The sequence below is a fragment of the Natrix helvetica genome, assembly GCF_964273705.1.
Source record: "Natrix helvetica genome assembly, chromosome: Z".
NCBI lineage: Eukaryota > Metazoa > Chordata > Lepidosauria > Squamata > Natricidae > Natrix > Natrix helvetica.
Window position 1 is genome coordinate 30,889,998 of NC_138554.1, and position 17,504 is coordinate 30,907,501.

At 44.1% G+C, this 17,504-nt stretch overlaps 1 protein-coding gene across 1 annotated transcript in view; it reads left to right on the forward strand.

The window, feature by feature from the left end:
• Nucleotides 1-3,944: 3,944 nt before the first annotated feature.
• The window catches only part of LOC309381452 (uncharacterized protein), a gene marked incomplete at its 5' end in the record, with an annotated part of 43,431 nt that continues 29,871 nt past the window's right edge, over nt 3,945-17,504 (forward strand). Inside the window, 4 exons of the mRNA XM_081932453.1 lie at nt 3,945-4,302; nt 7,376-7,600; nt 9,803-10,027; nt 13,981-14,088. Of these exons, the coding sequence (XP_081788579.1) occupies nt 3,945-4,302; nt 7,376-7,600; nt 9,803-10,027; nt 13,981-14,088 (916 nt within the window). The remainder of the gene's footprint in view (nt 4,303-7,375; nt 7,601-9,802; nt 10,028-13,980; nt 14,089-17,504) is intronic.

Genomic DNA, 17,504 nt, shown 5'->3' on the forward strand with positions numbered 1-17,504 from the left:
AGAGGGGGAGGTCTTATTATTTTTCAGGTGCAGGAAGCAGCAAGCCCACCAGCCCCACCCTCTCCGTCCCACCATCTGCTTGCCTGCGGCCACAATGACCCAAGTTCTCCTTGCATCCTGGACTTCTCCTGCCCTGCTTGCTGGCCGTGGAACAGCTGACTGTGCTGCTCTGGCCTCGCGGGAGGAGGGGGGGCTCTTCCTGGAAGAACGAATGAACGAACACACACAGATACCCTCCCCCTCCAAGACAGCCACATCCCTTCACTAACCTGCTTTCCAGCTCCATTCTCCGTTCCACGTGCAGGACAAGAAAAGTAGACTATGTGCCTATGATAAAAAAAATCCCAGAAAATACCTTCCAAGTTGTCGCAAAAAAAAAAAAATCTCGCAAAGTTGGAAGTAAACTAACAAACTACTTTTCTTGCCCTGCACGTGGCAGTGGAGAATGAAGCAGGAAAGCAGGTTAGTGGAGGGATGTGGCTGCCTTGCGGGGGGGGGGGAATCTCTCTCTCACACACACATACACACACCATCCTTTCCTTGGGAGCTCTGCACAGACGCAGAGAAGGTATCAGATAGAGCATTTGGGGGATGTGCGTCTGCGCTGAGATCCCAAGGAAAGAACGATTGCCAGGAAAAGGGGTGGGGGGATTTTGCCTCTTATCCTATTCTGAGTCTGTGCTGAGCTTCAGAACAGAGTAAGAGGAAGGAAAATCTCCCCTCCCCATTTTCAAGCCGTTCGCAAAAATGCCTCATTCCGAGCCTTCAATCCTGCAATATGCTGAAGGCTCGAAATGGAACGTTTTTGCAAACCGTTTGAAAATATGGAGGGGGATATTCCTGCCTTTCCCCCGTTCTGAAGGTCACAGGATAAGAGACAAAATCCTCCCTCCCGCATGCCTGCAATCCTGGATAATGTGAAGGCTTGGAATGTGGCGTTTTTCAAACCTCTTGAAAATGGGGAGGAGGGATTTCATCTCTTACGTATCCTGTGCTGATCTTCACAACAGGGACAGAGGCAGGAATATCTCCCTCCCCATTTTCAAGCCATTCGCAAAAATGCCCCATTTCGAGCTTTCAATGTGAATATGCAGGTGAGAAGCTCCTACCTCCTGTAGGCATTAAAATCCATACTCTTGGGACATCGAAAGAAGCCCTGCGAGGAGACGCTGCTGCCGAAGTGTAGGAAATCTACCCCACCCCACCCCAACCTGCAGATCGTCCTTTCAAAGAGGAGTTTTACCAGGATGAAGAGGTGGCTGAAGGTGGCGTTTGTGTCACCTTCATCCTGGTGAAACTCCTCTTTGAAAGGACGATGTGCAGGTTGGTGGGGAGGAGATTTCCTGAACTTCGGCAGCAGCGTCTCCTCGCATGGTTTCTTCCGATGTTCCAGGTGTATTGATTTCCATGCCTTCTTTTCCTGTTCCGTAGACGGAATTGCGAGCTGTGACTGTCATCGTTAGGCAAGGAGGGCATGAGGCATTTGGATTGTGTTGCTTGAGCTCCGGCTTCTTTTGCAGCAGCGATTGGCTGCAAAAGCGACTGGCATTTGCTGTAGGTAGAGGCCTGAGCGGCACCCGCGAATCAGCTGTTTTGTGAACGGAGCAGCCCAACTGATCCGATTAAGGGGCCAAGGAGCCCTGAGGTGACCGGGGAAGGGAATGGCTGCCCCCTGTTCTGGTTAAACCCACCCCTTCACTAGGGCTTATTTTAGGGGGAGGGTTTATATTTTTGCCCACCGTGAAAATCTGGCATGGTCTTAGTTTCAGGACATGTTGTATTTTCGGGGAAACACGGTAGTTATGTGTTTTGGGTACTCCACATCTGGTATTGGAGGGTTTCTATGTTTGGTTCTGACATTATCTTATTTAGACTTATTGTGCATTCTGGGGGGTTCTCCTGGCCTCATAACAGCTGCTCAGTTGCATGGGTGAGTTGCACCCATTCCTCAACTATAAAGCCCTGCTCATGGCTACTTGCGCGTTACTACCACTTAATGGAACTATAGGTAGTCCTTAATTAAAACTATTGTTTAGCAACCATTCAAAATTGCATTGAAAAAAAAATGACTTACACATTACACTTCTGGTCCCTATTATTACAACCATCACAGCATCCTCACAATCACATGATCAAAGTTTGGGTGCGCTATATACACCGGTTCAGCATCTCCAGTGTTACAAGATCACCATTTGCAACTGTCTCCTCTGGTTTCCAACAAGCAGAGTCAATGGGGCAAATTGGATTTGCCTAGTGACCACATGATTCACTTAACAGCTGTAATGATTTGCTGAACAACATGAGAAAAGTTGTAAAATTGAGCGCAATTCACTTAATTGTCGTGTTTAGCAACAGAAATTCCGATCAGTGTCTATGGAGATTTTCAGTCATCCAGATCGTAATTATCCCAAAGGTGCTTTTTCAAAAGGCAACTGGACTTTCTCTGTTTTCCTTGAAGACATTTCCCTTCTCATCCAAAAAGCTGCCTCAGTTCTGACGGGATGATGAAAATAGATTTATATTCCTTTCAGTCACCTAGTTCTTAGCACTCTTTGAGAGTCATCAAGAACATTTGAACATTTATCTGTACCCTCAGGGTCACCTGAATAGTGCAAATGGACATGGGACCTTTTTGGAAGTTCCTTTTTTGCTCTGTACAATTTAAGGGAAGTTCCAGGAAGGTTCCACATCTTTGTGCATGGCTGCTCTTGAAAACTATATGAAAAATTCAGTTAGTCCAGAATGCAATGTTATGGGTGCATCACACACTCTGTAACACTGCTACTATATTAGCTACATACACTGGCTTCTCTGATAGGCTTCCAGTTGCAATTCAAGATGCTGGTTATCACCTTGAAAGCCTTAAATGGCACAGAACCGCGTTACTTGAGGGACAGCTTTCTCCCAAGAACATCTTGTCCTCTTATCTTCCATTGGGAGGGCTTGCTATGTATTCCTTTATTTTTTTGAAATCTTGTCATTTTATGGGACTTAGAAAGTGTCATTTCTATGGTTGCCCTTGTTTTGTGGAATGCTCTATAGTCCCCAAACAAATGTTGTGCTTGTTAAGCAAACACTTTTTTGGGAGGGACAACAACTGACATTTACTTCTGATTTTCAGCAAAAATGTTGTAAATTGCATTTCCATAACTCTGAAATGCTAGAAACAGCCATAAATGTGACTGGAAGGTGCTGGTAGTGGTGGCTGTTGGAATTTCAGAACTCGGTCACAAATTTTGGGGAAGCCCATTGTAGCTTTGAATAGTTACTAAGCGATTAGCCGAGCACTACCTGAATATTTCTCCCCGTTTATTATTTTTGATAAATAACTCAAGGCAGCAAACATAGTTATTACTTTCTTCCTCCTGTTTTTCCCACAACTCTGAAGTAAGTTGGGCTGATAACATGGTTGGTTCAAAGGCTTTCAAGCCTAAGGTAGCACTAGAATTAATACTTTCCTAGTTTCTAGCTTGGTGCCTTAACTACTAGACCAAGATGGCCGTCAATTATTTTCTGTGTATTCTCCACACCCTAGCATGTTTCCATTTCTGAATAATAGATTGTGGTTATATATTGTGTTTTGCCCAAATTTGTTGGAACAAAACAGTTCAGGTCACATGTTCCACTAAGCCATAATTAAACAAGTTACGTCTTGTTATGATTTGTAAACAATGAGAAAGCTGGCTGATGGCATCTAATCTACTACTACTTGCTGTACTGATTTCCAGCTTTTTTCTAGTCCTTCAGAGGTAGCTGAGTTTTATTGGTTTGTTTCTTTATTCCTGTGTTGGTTGGTAATTTGACGAGTTACATTGTTATGATATTCTTAGAAGAAGTTTGGTTGGTGAGAGTGCATTCATTTGTTTTTAGGACCAAGTTTGATAAATCCCCAGATGATATAAAACAATGTTGATGCTGACCTGTTCATTTGACCTTAGGTACTGATGGACATGGAGCAGAAGGATGCTGACAGCTTAAAATGCAATACATTGCGAGTGCTAATCAACTACCCAGATGGTATCAAATTTGGAGACTTCATTGGTGCTTATTATCAGATTCATCATTTTCATCCCCAATTATCTCATTACGGGTATAGTTCACTTAGACATTTGTTAGATGACATGAGAGAAACTGTCGTCGTAAAAGGCAGTCAATCAAGTGAACCCGTAATGAAGCTAATAGATGGTTTAAATCTTGATGGATGGCTGGATGAAATCGAAAACGATGGACTGTACAATTTTGAAGAGGAAGATTCAAGATTGAAGGTGGAAGAAAGAACAAGAGGGGACGATCCAGCAGCAGGTAAATGCATTACCTAATGGGGAAAATGGCAGCTCAGTACAGCTGTAGCAGTTGCCTCATTATATTGGCTATTATATCTGGCTATCTGAAACTTCACTTATTTATTTGCTTTATTTGTGTGCTGCCCATTCTTAAAGTCTATTCTTCCACTGTAGATATAGATCTCTTCCCCCCCCCCCCCCCAAAGTGACTGGTTCAAATTACAACAGACTCTAATTTATGACAGTTTCAAAATTATGATGGCTGCAGTAGCCCTGTATTTGTTCACCCTTACAAGTAACCACAGGGATGTTACAGTGGCCCTCTACCTATCTGCCCCACTCATGCCCCCACAGCTGAAGCTGGCTTTCCACCCAGCTGCCTAAGGCAGTGATGGTGAACCTTTTTGGCACCAAGTGCCCAAACTGGAATATGCGCTGGAAACCCAAAGACCAGCTAGCTGGTGCACATGCACACACTGGCCAGCTGGCCTTTGGGTTTCCGGCACATTCATGCGCACCAGGCAGCACGTGCGAAGACCAGCTTGCTGGCATGCATGCATGTGCCGGAAACCAGAAGAGGAGCTAGTGACGGCGTGCACACACAGGGCTCGCGTGCCATAGGTTCGCCATCAGAGGCCTAAGGGTTCCTAAAGCCGGTAGAAGACACTACTGGCACACAGAGGACTATTACAGGTTATCCCACACAGGAACTTACAGGTCTCTTTGATTAGCTCCAGGGCCCAGCAGCATCCAACTTGCCTTTCTGTTTTTTGCAGAGAAGTGTCCTGGCCAATGCGATCATAGTTTTCCTAAAGAGGCCACCTCATGTGAACCACATTCTAGGCTCTATCTGGTTGTGGAACCTCCTTAAAAAGCAGAGCTCCCTACAGGATCACGAGAATAATACTGCCTGCAGAATAGCAAGTGGTTGCCATGAGGCAGCCTCTGTAGGAAAGCTTAAATCTCACATTGACCTGGCGACTCTGCAAAAAAGAAAAAGAAAAAGAGGAAGGTACGTTTTATTTTATTTGGAAAATTTATATTGCCGCCTACTCTCACAGAGCAACTCGGCTGCATGCAGGAAATAAAAACAACATAAAAGAAATAAAAATAATAAAATATCCCCCCATCATGATGAAATAATAACCTCTCACCCCAGTGACAATACCGCACACATTCATGCCAGCCATTTAATGGGTTCCCCAGGCCTGCTGGCAGAACTACATATTCGGGGCCTTTCAAATGAGTGTTAGATGGGAGCCAGTCTAATTTCCAGAGGGAGGAACCCACCATGGACAAGGCCCTTCTTCTGGGTCCTGCCAGATGTATCTCCTTAGGGGAAGGGATCCGCGACATTCCTTGCCTCCCCACTCTAGTGGGTTAGGTAGATGTAACCAGCAAGAGATGGTCCCTCAAATAACTGGTCCCATGTCATGAAAGGTTTTAAAGGTAACAACCAGCACCTTCAAGTAGTGCTGCTAGGCCCTGTAGCTGGCTAATGAGCAGGCTGAGTCCTGCCACTCTCTGGGTCACTTTACATCATCTTGCATGACTAAGTGCTGGGTAGGAGAACTTTGCCTGTAAGCTGTAACAACCCTGTGCATGCCGATAGCTTCTGTTGCTCCTTATCCTTGAGGCATCCAGTGCTCTGCTTAATAACTCAAGTGGTCATTTAACATCCTGATCAGGAAGAAAAGGGGTAATGTTTGTTAAGCGAGGTAATTGTGATCTTGCTTATCAACCATCATAATTTGCAACCATAATGGGTAGACTTTATTATGGTTGTAACTCAAGGCCTAGCTGTATTGCAAGAGACTTAAATTTTGCTTGGTCTTATGATTAACAGCTATGCAATTTAATTGAAGCAATCACAAGTAGCCCAGTGCTCCATTCATTTACCTTATTTTTTGGACTATAAGATGCTCTGAAGCATATGACACAACTAGCTTTTGGGAAAGAAAACAAGGGAGAAAAAATCTGCCTCTGCCTCCCAGCAGTTTACCTCCTTGCAGCAAACAGCAAATAGCTTGATCAGCTTCAGCACAGCCTGATTTAGCGCAAGTAGCTGATGGCGAATGGATCTGCCTCCCGGAATACTGCCTATCAGCTGTTCCAGGCTGCGGGGATTGCCCATCGCCACTGCTGCATATCGCTGCCTCCATGCGCCCCGTTTTTGGCCCATTCCAGGCAGTGGGGATTGCTACTGCCACCATCCAGTCCCACTGCCTGGAACAGGCCAAAAATGGGATGTGCAGAAGCAGAAAATGGGGTGTACGAAGGCCAAAACTTAGGCGTGTGGCGATGGGCAGTTGCAATCCCTGCAGCCTAGAACAGCTGATCGGCGGTATTCTGGGAGACTGATCCAACTGCCAATCAGTGATTGTGTTAATCAGGCCGTGCTGAAGCTAACCAGGCTGTTTGCTGCAAGGAGATAAATTGCTGGGGGCCGAGGCTGAAGGATGGGTGGGGCTTCGGCAACATTAATTGTATAAGATACACAGACATTGCAACCCACCTTTGGTGTGTGTGTGTGTGAGAAGGTGCATCTTATAGACCGAAAAATACAGTATTCACTGCATATTGCCTGGTCTCTGCATATCAGATAGCACATTGAAACGAATGACTTCATAAAAGTGTATCCAGTCTTCTGCAATTCCCTTGCATCTAATCATCTAAACCAAATATTTGTCCATCCAAAGATAATTCATATTGCAAAATTACATTTATTTGAACCCATGTAACTGATGTAAATTATGGAATGCAGAATATTAGTACACTTCATCACTTTTAGATGATAAAAGCTAGTTTTTCAAATTACAATAGATCACCAAGAAATATTTCTAGGTTTTCATCTCTGTTCGTTATTCCAGTTTACATTCTAATTGATATATATTTGATAATTGATTATTGAGATTTCAAATTTCTTTAGAATGTTTATATAAGAATGACCAAGTTAGTGGCAGACTGACATAGAACCACATGGGGGGTGGGGGGAAAGACAGTTTCAGACTAAGATAATTTATAATATCATTATAAAATACTACATTGAGATGTGGATTGTTTTTTGATCACTGATTTGCATTATTTGGTAGATCTGGCTGAAGTCTTAGCAGCAGTTACCAATCTCCTAATAGAATATCAGTCGGGTTTGAAGTTTGATAAAATGAAGACACTCTTGTTTTCCACAATTGGAATTGATCTACAGACGTTCAGCATCGCCAAAGGCTATAAGGATGCTATAACCTTTTTGGGTGACCAGATACCTAATCTAATCATCAGACGTCGAGGCAACACATGTGTTGTACAACTTTCTAAAGGTATAGCCAAAAAAAATCTCAATTTTATTTTACTAAATAATATAAATAAAAATATAAATAAAATGGATTCCATATTTAATATAATAATTAGAAATGGCTCTGCATACATTGTATAGAAAGATTAAACTCTGCTGGTAGATAAAAACTCTTATCAAATTCACCATCATTTTCAACACATCATCCAAACAGATGCTTCCAAAAACGTGCATGGTTTTCTTTTAATGCCTATCTCTACTTGCTTAAAATTAGAAACAAATTTCCATAATTTTTTCTTTAAAAGATTTTAGCCCAGTTGTCATCTTGTGGAATTGGCTAATTCAAATCAGATCATTTATTTATCTTGGGCCATCCCAACAGGAGCAACTTTTTTTTTTTTAAAAAAAGCATGAAATCCATTATATCTCAGAGTTTCTGCCATATATTCCAAGTAGATTTGGACTCAGCAAAACTGAAATCCGAACATTTTGGTTTTCCAGGTTATGGGCGAAGAGAAAGTCTAGAGGGTTTTCATGGGGTGAATAGGGCAAGGCCAGGATGTGTTATCCTTCCTTTCCATGACTTGTGCACTGTCCTATATGCTAATCTTCCCAGTGTATTTCTTTCCCTACAACACTTTTTCAACAATTGCCGGTATTCTTGGTTCAGGCATCGTACATACCAACAAGTCAGCTTACCTCCCTAATCATGCCAGTGTTTTTTTTTTTTTTTGGTCTGCATCTTCATAAGCCATTACTGATACCTCAATTACAGGACAGACTATCTTCCTATTGCTTTCTTTTTTTCTTTCCTTTTAATTACTGCCTGTCCGTGCTGTCAAGCTCCTTGGTATTGATTTTGCCACTTTCTTGCCCCTATCCCTGGGCAACAACAATCTCTTTCCAGAGCTCAAATGATACAGACTACATGAAAGTATCTGTTCTGTACTCAGAACTGTTTGTGCATGGAGCATAGGAACTTAATGTGACCATTCTGGTAGTGGTAGTGGAGAATTTGGAATGAATATATTTGGAAACTCCCATATTGGAAAAGACCAATCTTATTATTTCTTTAGTTATCTACCATGACTGATGGAGTTGCCATAGCAGGGAATACTTATCAGAAGCCATGAAAGTTCTACTAAAGGAGAGCATTGATGGTACCTAATTCAGTTGTTTTCTTGCAGACTTTTCATTTCCCAAGGTCAAAAGGCACCAAGAACCCCTCATGCCAGTTCTTTCTACCTCTCTGACCTGATTTGTCATGGTTAAAAATATTTTGGAGCAAGAAGACAACCTGTTTCTCAAAAAAATAAATACAATATTCCTAGAAGAATGTTATATTTTATTCTGAAAGAATAGAAATCCTGTCTAGTAACGCATATCTAAATTTATTGATAAGTGAGCATTTCTCCTTTGTTGCATTAATTACAATCTGAGTAGAAGTAATAGAGCAGAACATTCACCTTTATCCTCTTTTTTAAAAAACCTGCTATCTTAATTCTCAGTTTTCCTCTTTCAGAAACTAGCCTTATTTTGGAAAAAAGGGGTTTGTGGCTATTATTATATAGAATTAATTTCTGAATGGCCAACGGGGACTATCTTCCAGGGAACATAACCGCATGGCCTTGGCATAGTTGATTTTCTCTAATCTTATAAACATATCACAAGGAGATGGGAATGGAATACTTTCATAATTTCAGGTTGATTGTGAATTTCTTCTTTCTTTCTCTTATACAAATTTCTGCAGGCTAAAAATCACCCTTGCCCTTAAACAATTAGAGGTTTTGAGGAATGTATGAATATACTGTATCTCTATGTTGATGAAATTAATTCCTACCCACATTTGATTCTCTGAGCATTCCTTCAAAACCTTTTCTAATCCACATCCTTGAATTTAAGTAGGCTGGAAAAGTGGCACCTCTTTTGACTCCAGAAGCTGCCTTTGGCCTTTTGGTTATTGAGCAAAGTGCCATCTCCTTAAAAATGTACTGAATAAAGCTAGGAGCAAAATTTCATTTGACTGAATTTTCATCAATTTTAAGTATAGTTAATGTGGCGGTTTTCAAGTTCCATGCTGAATTATTTCATCCCGTGAAGCAAATTACAATTTGCAATTTTTGGAGATTTTTAGGATTTCTAGGTTTACTCCTGCAGCATTGATTCATTTATAGCAAGACTACTAATTACATAACATGGGGACTGAAGTCATTATCTTCACTTGCAGATTTAACAGTTGCATCAGTGCCAATTTGTAGCATCTTGAAACTATATCCTGATGGCTTGAAGTTGTCAAAGTTAAAAGAGGCAGTGAAGAAGAAATGTGGATATGACCTGGACGTATTTTGCTATCAGATTGGCTATAGCGACATAGTTTCCTGCCTCCAAGACATTCCTGAGCTGGTAGTAAACAGGAATAAAAACAGGAATTGTAGGGTTCGACTTAAGTCAGGTAAGAAATGTAATGGATGGGCAAACAGATGTTTGGATAAATGAATATGGAGTGGATTTGTGGCATTTAAAAGAGCAAGCTTATGCTGAGCAATATAGTTTGGGCAAGAAATAGCAATAAAATAAAGAGGGATGTGAACCACCAATAAAGTGAAATTTCTGCAATTATTGCAGTCATCTCAGAAACATGCCCAAATTTCCAATTGTTGCATAATCTGTGATCATTTGATCATAATTTGTGACTTTCCTGTAAATTTCCCACAAGCCAGGTCAATGGGAAAGCCTGCAGGAAGTGGGATGTCTTGGTCACATGAAGTCCTTGCTTAACAAATCTGCATGGACCTTGCTTAGTGATGGTAACGGGAACTGGTGGAACTACCATATCGTAAAATGAGGCAAAACTCACTTATCAACTGACTTGTTTAGCAATGGAAATTTTGGGGTCAAATGTGATGATAAATCATGGACCACCTTTTTTCTAATTATAATTTTAGCCTATGTGCATTCCAAAAGGAGAAAATAAAATGGTTTGTCGTAATGTCATAAAAATCATAGTAGCTGCTGTATTCCTTTATACTTGTGAAACAATATAATCAGTGTATATGTTTCAATCACTGGGAGACTGGAATACTATACACAAATACCTAAAATTTTTAATATCCATTTCATTCTCTTTGGTTCCTTGTTAATTTTTTTGGATTTCTTGGCAAAAACAACCACTCAGTTTTCTGCTAATTAATTGCCAATGACGTCTCCCAGTAGAATCAGTGAATGTTTTTGAGTACTCACCTGTCCTACATGTGCTTGTGGAAGTATAGCCACATTATTTAGAATGTAGAATAAGGTAGAAATTCTTCATGTAGAAAAAGCAGAACGTAAGCCCCAATATATAGCTGGATGTAATGAGAAAATTGAAGGTTTTTTCCTCCTTGTCAAGTTTGAGTGAAGTCAACAAATTAGAAACAATAACATTATACATAGTCTTTACTGAAGTCAACTGTGAAGTACAATTTCAGTGAGCTAATCCAAGCCCTTTAAGTTCACCTGGACTCACGATGATGTTGCAATGGAAAAGACAGTATTGGCAAGAGATATATTAAGCAAATCCAGCCAGTGGTTAAGAGATGAGGCATCAGTAAAGCTTATAACTTCATTAGTATCAGTTTCTGAAGTATAGAAGCAAGAGAGCCAAGATGTTCTTCTGAAGATATAGTCCCTCTAAAAGTGATTTACAAGGATCCTAGAAATTACAACCATCATGCAACTCTCAGTTATGTCATCACAATTTGGGCATTTATTTACTGTCTCATGTTTGTGATGGTTGCAGCATCTTTGAGTCACATAATCATGATTCCTGGCTGGCTTCTGGGGAAAATGTGTACAAAATATGGTCATATGACACCACCATCGTGCCCCATTTTGCAATCATTATGGGAATTTAATAACACATTCAGACTAATTTTTCAGTGAATCCTAAACCCCAAAAATCCACAGTTGCAAAATGGGGCACGATGGTGCTGAACTTGTCAGGTGGAAAGCTTGACTACTCGGGTTCGAGACCTGAGCATCACGTGACAGAAAGAGCTCCCTTTATTTGCTGCAACTCCTGCCAACTAGCAGTTCGAAAACATGTAAATGCGAGAGGATAAATAGGTACCAATTCAATGGGAAGGCAACAGTGTTCTTTGCACCTTGGTGTATATTCATGCTGGCTACATGACTACGAAAGTGTCTTCAAACAACTACTAGCTCCCTGCTAAGAAATAGAAATGAGCACTGCCCCCTAGAGTCAGACATGACTGGACAGGAAAAACGTTTACCTTTTTTAATGATTGGAAGTTTTTCCCATTGGTGGTTTACATTTATCTAGACTCTAGAGCAGCGATGGCGAACCTTTTTTGGCTCGCGTGCCACAAGTGGGAGCGCGGGGGGGTCGTGTGCGGGCGTGCCGCACCCATAATGCAACGCGCCCCCAGTGCGCATGCGCGCACAACGCGCCCATTTTTGCATGATTTTTTCGCCTTCCCCAGGCTCCAGAGGCTTTATAGGAGCCTGGGGAGGGCGAAAAGAGCCTCCCCCGCCCCCCCGGAGGCTTCAGGGAACGTCCCGAGGCTTCCCTGAAGCCTTCAAAACACTTAAAACCACCCTCCGAGCAACCCGGAAGTGACTTCCGGGTTGCTCGGATGGTCGTTTTAAGCGCTCTGAAGGCTTCAGGGAAGCCTCGGGACGGTCCCTGAACAGGCACGAGACGTGCGTCTCCATCACCCGGGCCCGGATCGCCTCCGCCACGCGGCCCCTCAGGCTCGGCGTCCTTGCGCCCGGCCTTCACATCGCTGCCGCCGCCATCGCCGCTAGGACGGGCTCGGCCGAAGGGAAGTCCGTCAGGCTTCGGCTGCGCCGCCCTCGCCTCCTCCTCCTCCTCTAGCCGCGCCATCGCAAGGATTAAGGTGAAAGGGGGGGGGGATGGGGAAAGTGAAGGAGGCTTTGTTGTCCTCCTTCTCCTTCTCCTCCTTTCCCGCTCCGGCTCGAACGCAGCGCCGGGGCCCGGCAGGCAGCGAACGAGTCGGAGCCTGCCGACTGGAGGAAGAGGGTGAGAGGCGGGTCCTTTGAACAGTGGCAGCAGCGGCGACAATAGTCGCAACTCGGCTGCCTGCCGCCTTTCCCCTCCTTTGTCTCTCAGCCGGGGCGGCCCGCCGCCGAGTTACGACTATTGCTGCCGCTGCTGCCGCCGTTCACAGGACCCGCCTCTCACCCTCTTCCTCCAGTCGGCAGGCTCCGACTCATTCGCTGCCTGCCGGGCCCCGGCGCTGCGTTCGAGCCGGAGCGGGAAAGGAGGAGAAGGAGAAGGAGGACAACAAAGCCCCCTTCGCTTTCCCCATCCCCCCCTTTCGCCTTAATCCTTGCGATGGCGCGGCTAGAGGAGGGGGAAAGGAGGAGAAGGAGGACGACAAAGCCCCTTTCGCTTTCCCCGTCCCCCCCTTTCGCCTTAATCCTTGCGATGTAGTAAGGGAAGCCTCCGGACGTTCCCTGAAGCCTCCGGGGGGGGGCGGGAGAGGCTCTTTTCGCCCTCTCCAGGCTCCTATAAAGCCTCTGGAGCCTGGGGAAGGCGAAAAAATCATGCAAAGCCCCCTTCGCTTTCCCCGCCCCCCCCTTTCGCCTTAATCCTTGCGATGGCGTGGCTAGAGGAGGAGGAGGCGAGGGCGGCGCGGCCGAGGCCTGACAGACTTCCCTTCGGCCGAGCCCGTCCTAGCGGCGGTGGCGGCGGCGGCAGCGATGTGAAGGCCAGGTGCAAGGACGCCGAGCCTGAGGCGCCGCGCGGCGGAGGTGATCCGGGCCCGGGCGATGGAGACGCACGTCTCGTGCCTGTTCAGGGACCGTCCCGAGGCTTCCCTGAAGCCTTCAGAGCGCTTAAAATGACCATCCGAGCAACCCGGAAGTCACTTCCAGGTTGCTCGGAGGGTGGTTTTAAGTGTTCCGAAGGCTTCAGGGAAGCCTCGGGACGTTCCCTGAAGCCTCCGGGGAGGGGGCGGGGGAGGCTCTTTTCACCCTCTCCAGGCTCCTATAAAGCCTCTGGAGCCTGGGGAAGGCGAAAAATAGCTTTTAAAAAGGTGAACTCAGCTGGCCAGTGCGCGCATGCGCGCTGGTCAGATGACAGGGCAGCGCCTCGCGTGCCCTGAGAAATGGCTCCGCGTGCCACAGGTTCGCCATCACGGCTCTAGAGGGAAGAATAATTGAGAAGGATGGAGAAAATGGTCTTCCATATTGTGGAAGGACAAACTGTGAAGATGGAGTAAGATTTCAGTTGCTGAACTGAGTAAATAGTCCCAGCACCTTATTCATCTCATCCTATCTACTGTGGTTGAGAACCTGCATCTGGAAAGTGTTTTTTTTTGTCAGATTTGTTACTCTGACCTGAATGTTTTCACACACACACACCCCTCTCTATTATTCCAGCTCCCTTCGGCTGCTCTTCATATGGATCCAGCTCTTCCTATTCTGACTCAGATCAGCCTACCTGCACATCAAACAGTTCAAACCAAGATGGATCTGAAAAGAAGGCTCGTAAGTTTGTTTTATTCTGAAATTTTGGGAACAATGGGGACCAGGTTTGAAGGGTCAGGAAATGTTAGACCAAGTGGCATATTTCTATGAAAACAGATCATTAATACCATTAGGGATCAAGCCCTCTTGACAATCAAGTAGATCTTTCATCTTTTTCTGCACCTGCTATGTTACTGAATATGGTACTTGTCACGATGTTAAAAAGTTTGCTAGGCCTGAACTGCCTGAATTGACACTCAAGAGTTAAACTAAGAAAGCTTTATTGCGCAGGTCATAAAACAAAAAAGGGTTCTTATCTGAAAAGTGATTTATTGCGCACGCGTTACACATTCCAAAATTCCTCTCTTCTTTGTTCGGCAGCCAACTTTGGCTAACGAAGCTTTTCATTATCAAAATGTAACCAATTAGTTATTTTCTGTTTTATTTTATTATTAAAGTTTGTTTATTAATTAGAATATTTTTAAAGACTTATTTTTCTCAATATCTCAAAAAATATGCAGAAGGGAATCAGCCACGGTTCATCGATCTCTAACAGGGTGTTTTTTCCCCTGACAACTTGGTAGCAGAGGTTTGGTTGACACCTTGGTAGCAGAGTTTTTGGCTTTTGATGATACCAGCTGAGATGGTTACAATTTATGGCTGTATTTTCCCTTCATGCTATCTAAAGATAACCGACTAAGCCTAATTAGCAATGTCGGAGAAAAAGAAAAAAAAGAAAAAGAAAGATGGGGCGAGCACAGATGGATCAGCTTCCTCTGACAAGGAGGCTCCCTCGGACACAGAGAAGCAAGATCAAAACGTGCTTCAGGAACAACAAATTCCTTCAGGTGCCGAGCCAAATATGGGAGAAAGAGCTACAGGACGCGACATCCACGAAACGAGGTCAGTGGTTCCTCCTTCTAAAATATCTCCAGGAGATTATGAATTTTTGGGGGCCAAGCCAAAACTTCCCACTCTGCCAGAGCCACTCCATTCCCAGACCCTCGCAGATTATCAAACGACTGATGAATGGCAACTGCCGGCACAGAAAAATTCCTCCCACGCAGAAAGCAAAGTTTATGAAATTCCCCCAGATGGTGAGCAAGAAATGCAAAGCTATCTAGATCAAATAGAACTGTTTGAAAAATATGCTAGGGAGGCGAGAGTGTGTTTTGAAGAGATAAGGCGAAGTAGAAGAAGCTCCCCCACTCCCAAAATGTCTGAGGACGCCATCTTGTCTTCTTCAAAACAACAGCCTAAGACACACCCCACAGAGTTCATTGGTCAATTAGAACAAAGAGACATGTACACGTCACCGAGGTCACGTGGTCCCTTTGAGTCAACCGAGCTTCCGCATACGTATAAAAAGGAGAGGCAGCCAAAAAGTGAAGCTGCACTGCCATCTGCTGGCGGAGAAAAATTATTACAGCAAAAGATTAAGAAATTGGACCAGATTTTCAGAGATATGTCTATGAGTCTTTTAGAAGCCAAAACTTTGTCTCCAAAGGTTAAGTCTTCAATACCCCCTGGCGGCGTTGAATTCTCCCTAGATGGAATAAGGCAAAGCCAAAGGCGAATTCGAGGAAGCCAATTTGATGTTGCCACGCAAAGGCCAATGATGCAACCCCAGCATCCCCTGGTTCAACAACCAGATTTGCAACCAGAGCAACAAATTGTTCCTCAGCAGGTATTCACAGTCACCCCCTTGACTGGTGAGTCCAAATTAAAGGAGTCAGGAGAGAATTATAAAGCCTGGGTCAGTGAAATTGCGCTCTTGCTTCGAAGAGAAGGCACATATTCCATGGTTTTTGATCCTCCCCGTCAACCCTGGACACCTGCAATAAGAAACCTCGAAAACAGAGCTATCACGACTTTACTCATGTCAATGGAAATTGAGATCCAAGGTATCTTTCCACCTGATGCAACTGCCCAAGAAATATGGGCTATTTTGGAAGATTGCTACAGGCCCGTTTCAATTGAATCCTCATGTTTGCTCATGTCTGAGTTCCATGGTTCGAAGTTGAAACCTGGTGAACGAATTGGTGGACATTTGACCAAACTGAAAAGAATGAGAAGTGAATTGAGACAAAATGGCCATGTAATCGATGATATCCAAATGATTAGCATCATCATTAACTCATTGAATTATGAATGGAAAGATGCTGTTGCAAAGATTAACTACGTGCCTATTGCTCAACGCACAGTTAACCACGTTTGCAGACTTTTAGTGGAAGACGAAGCTATCAGGTTAGCTACCCCACATCTGCAACGGCCTCCAGCACCAAAGGCTCCAGCCAGACGTCCCTTCCGAGGAAGAGGCTACGCTCCAAGGATGCCAAAATGCTACACCTGCAACCGTGTGGGACATGACACCCGGGATTGTCCCCAACGAGTTCCAGCTCCCGCCACGTACCAGCCCAGAGGAACAGATTCCAGAGGCAGAGGTAGAGGCGGAAGACAAGGTCGTCGTGGTCCAAGGCGTGATCCACAAGCTCCGCTTGCAACACTGGCCATAACCAACGTTCCACAACCTGATCCAAAGTTCGACAGACGTCTTTTGTGGACTTTAGATAGTGGAGCAGCTGTGCACGTTACCCACAGAAGGGAACTTTTCACAGAGATGGGCGAACCAGAGCCCGAGTATCGAGAACTGTATTCCTTCACCAACCACACTTGCAAGGTTATGGGAAAAGGAACTGTTTACATTGAAGAGCTCGATACACACATCCCTGATGTTTATTACATACCTTCAGCAACCAGTAATTTGCTTAGTCAAAGTCACTTGTCTAGAGAGTTAAAGTTCCAGGTTCACCACCTCGAAAAAGCAAGTTACTTAGTTAAAGATGGTGATATTGTTGCTGAAACCATGCTGATTGGTGGTGTTTATTACTTAAAGCCAAAGCCTAAAGGGCAAGCACAGGCAAGTATGCAAACTCCAAAAAGGCACAACGCAGACCCAGAGAGAGTTGTCCCAGAGAGAGAAAGCGTTACTGTGCCAAAGGCTCCTAAAGCCAACAAACAAAGAAAACAGAAACAGATTGCTCAAAGCAAGCCTGAGGGTCCTCATGAAACTGTTAATGTTGAGAATTCACTAACTGGTAAACCTTTGCATTCCAGGTGTATTCACAAGTGGCACAGAAGATTGGGGCATGCCAGTTTCCGTGTTCTTAGAAAGATGCCGGAGTTCGCAAAAGGTTTGGATCTAAAGGGGTGTAAGGTGTTTTTGGATTGTGCCGTTTGCAAAAAGGCTAAATCCAAGGCGGCTCCAGTTCCAAAACACGCTACACGCCGGTCAACACGCATTTTTGATTTGGTACACACTGACATAGTGGGTCCTTTCCCACCAACACTTGGTGGCAGAAAGTATTTTTTAACAATTGTAGATAATCATTCTAGATATGGATTTGTATATCCTATGAGAGAGAAATCTGAGACCT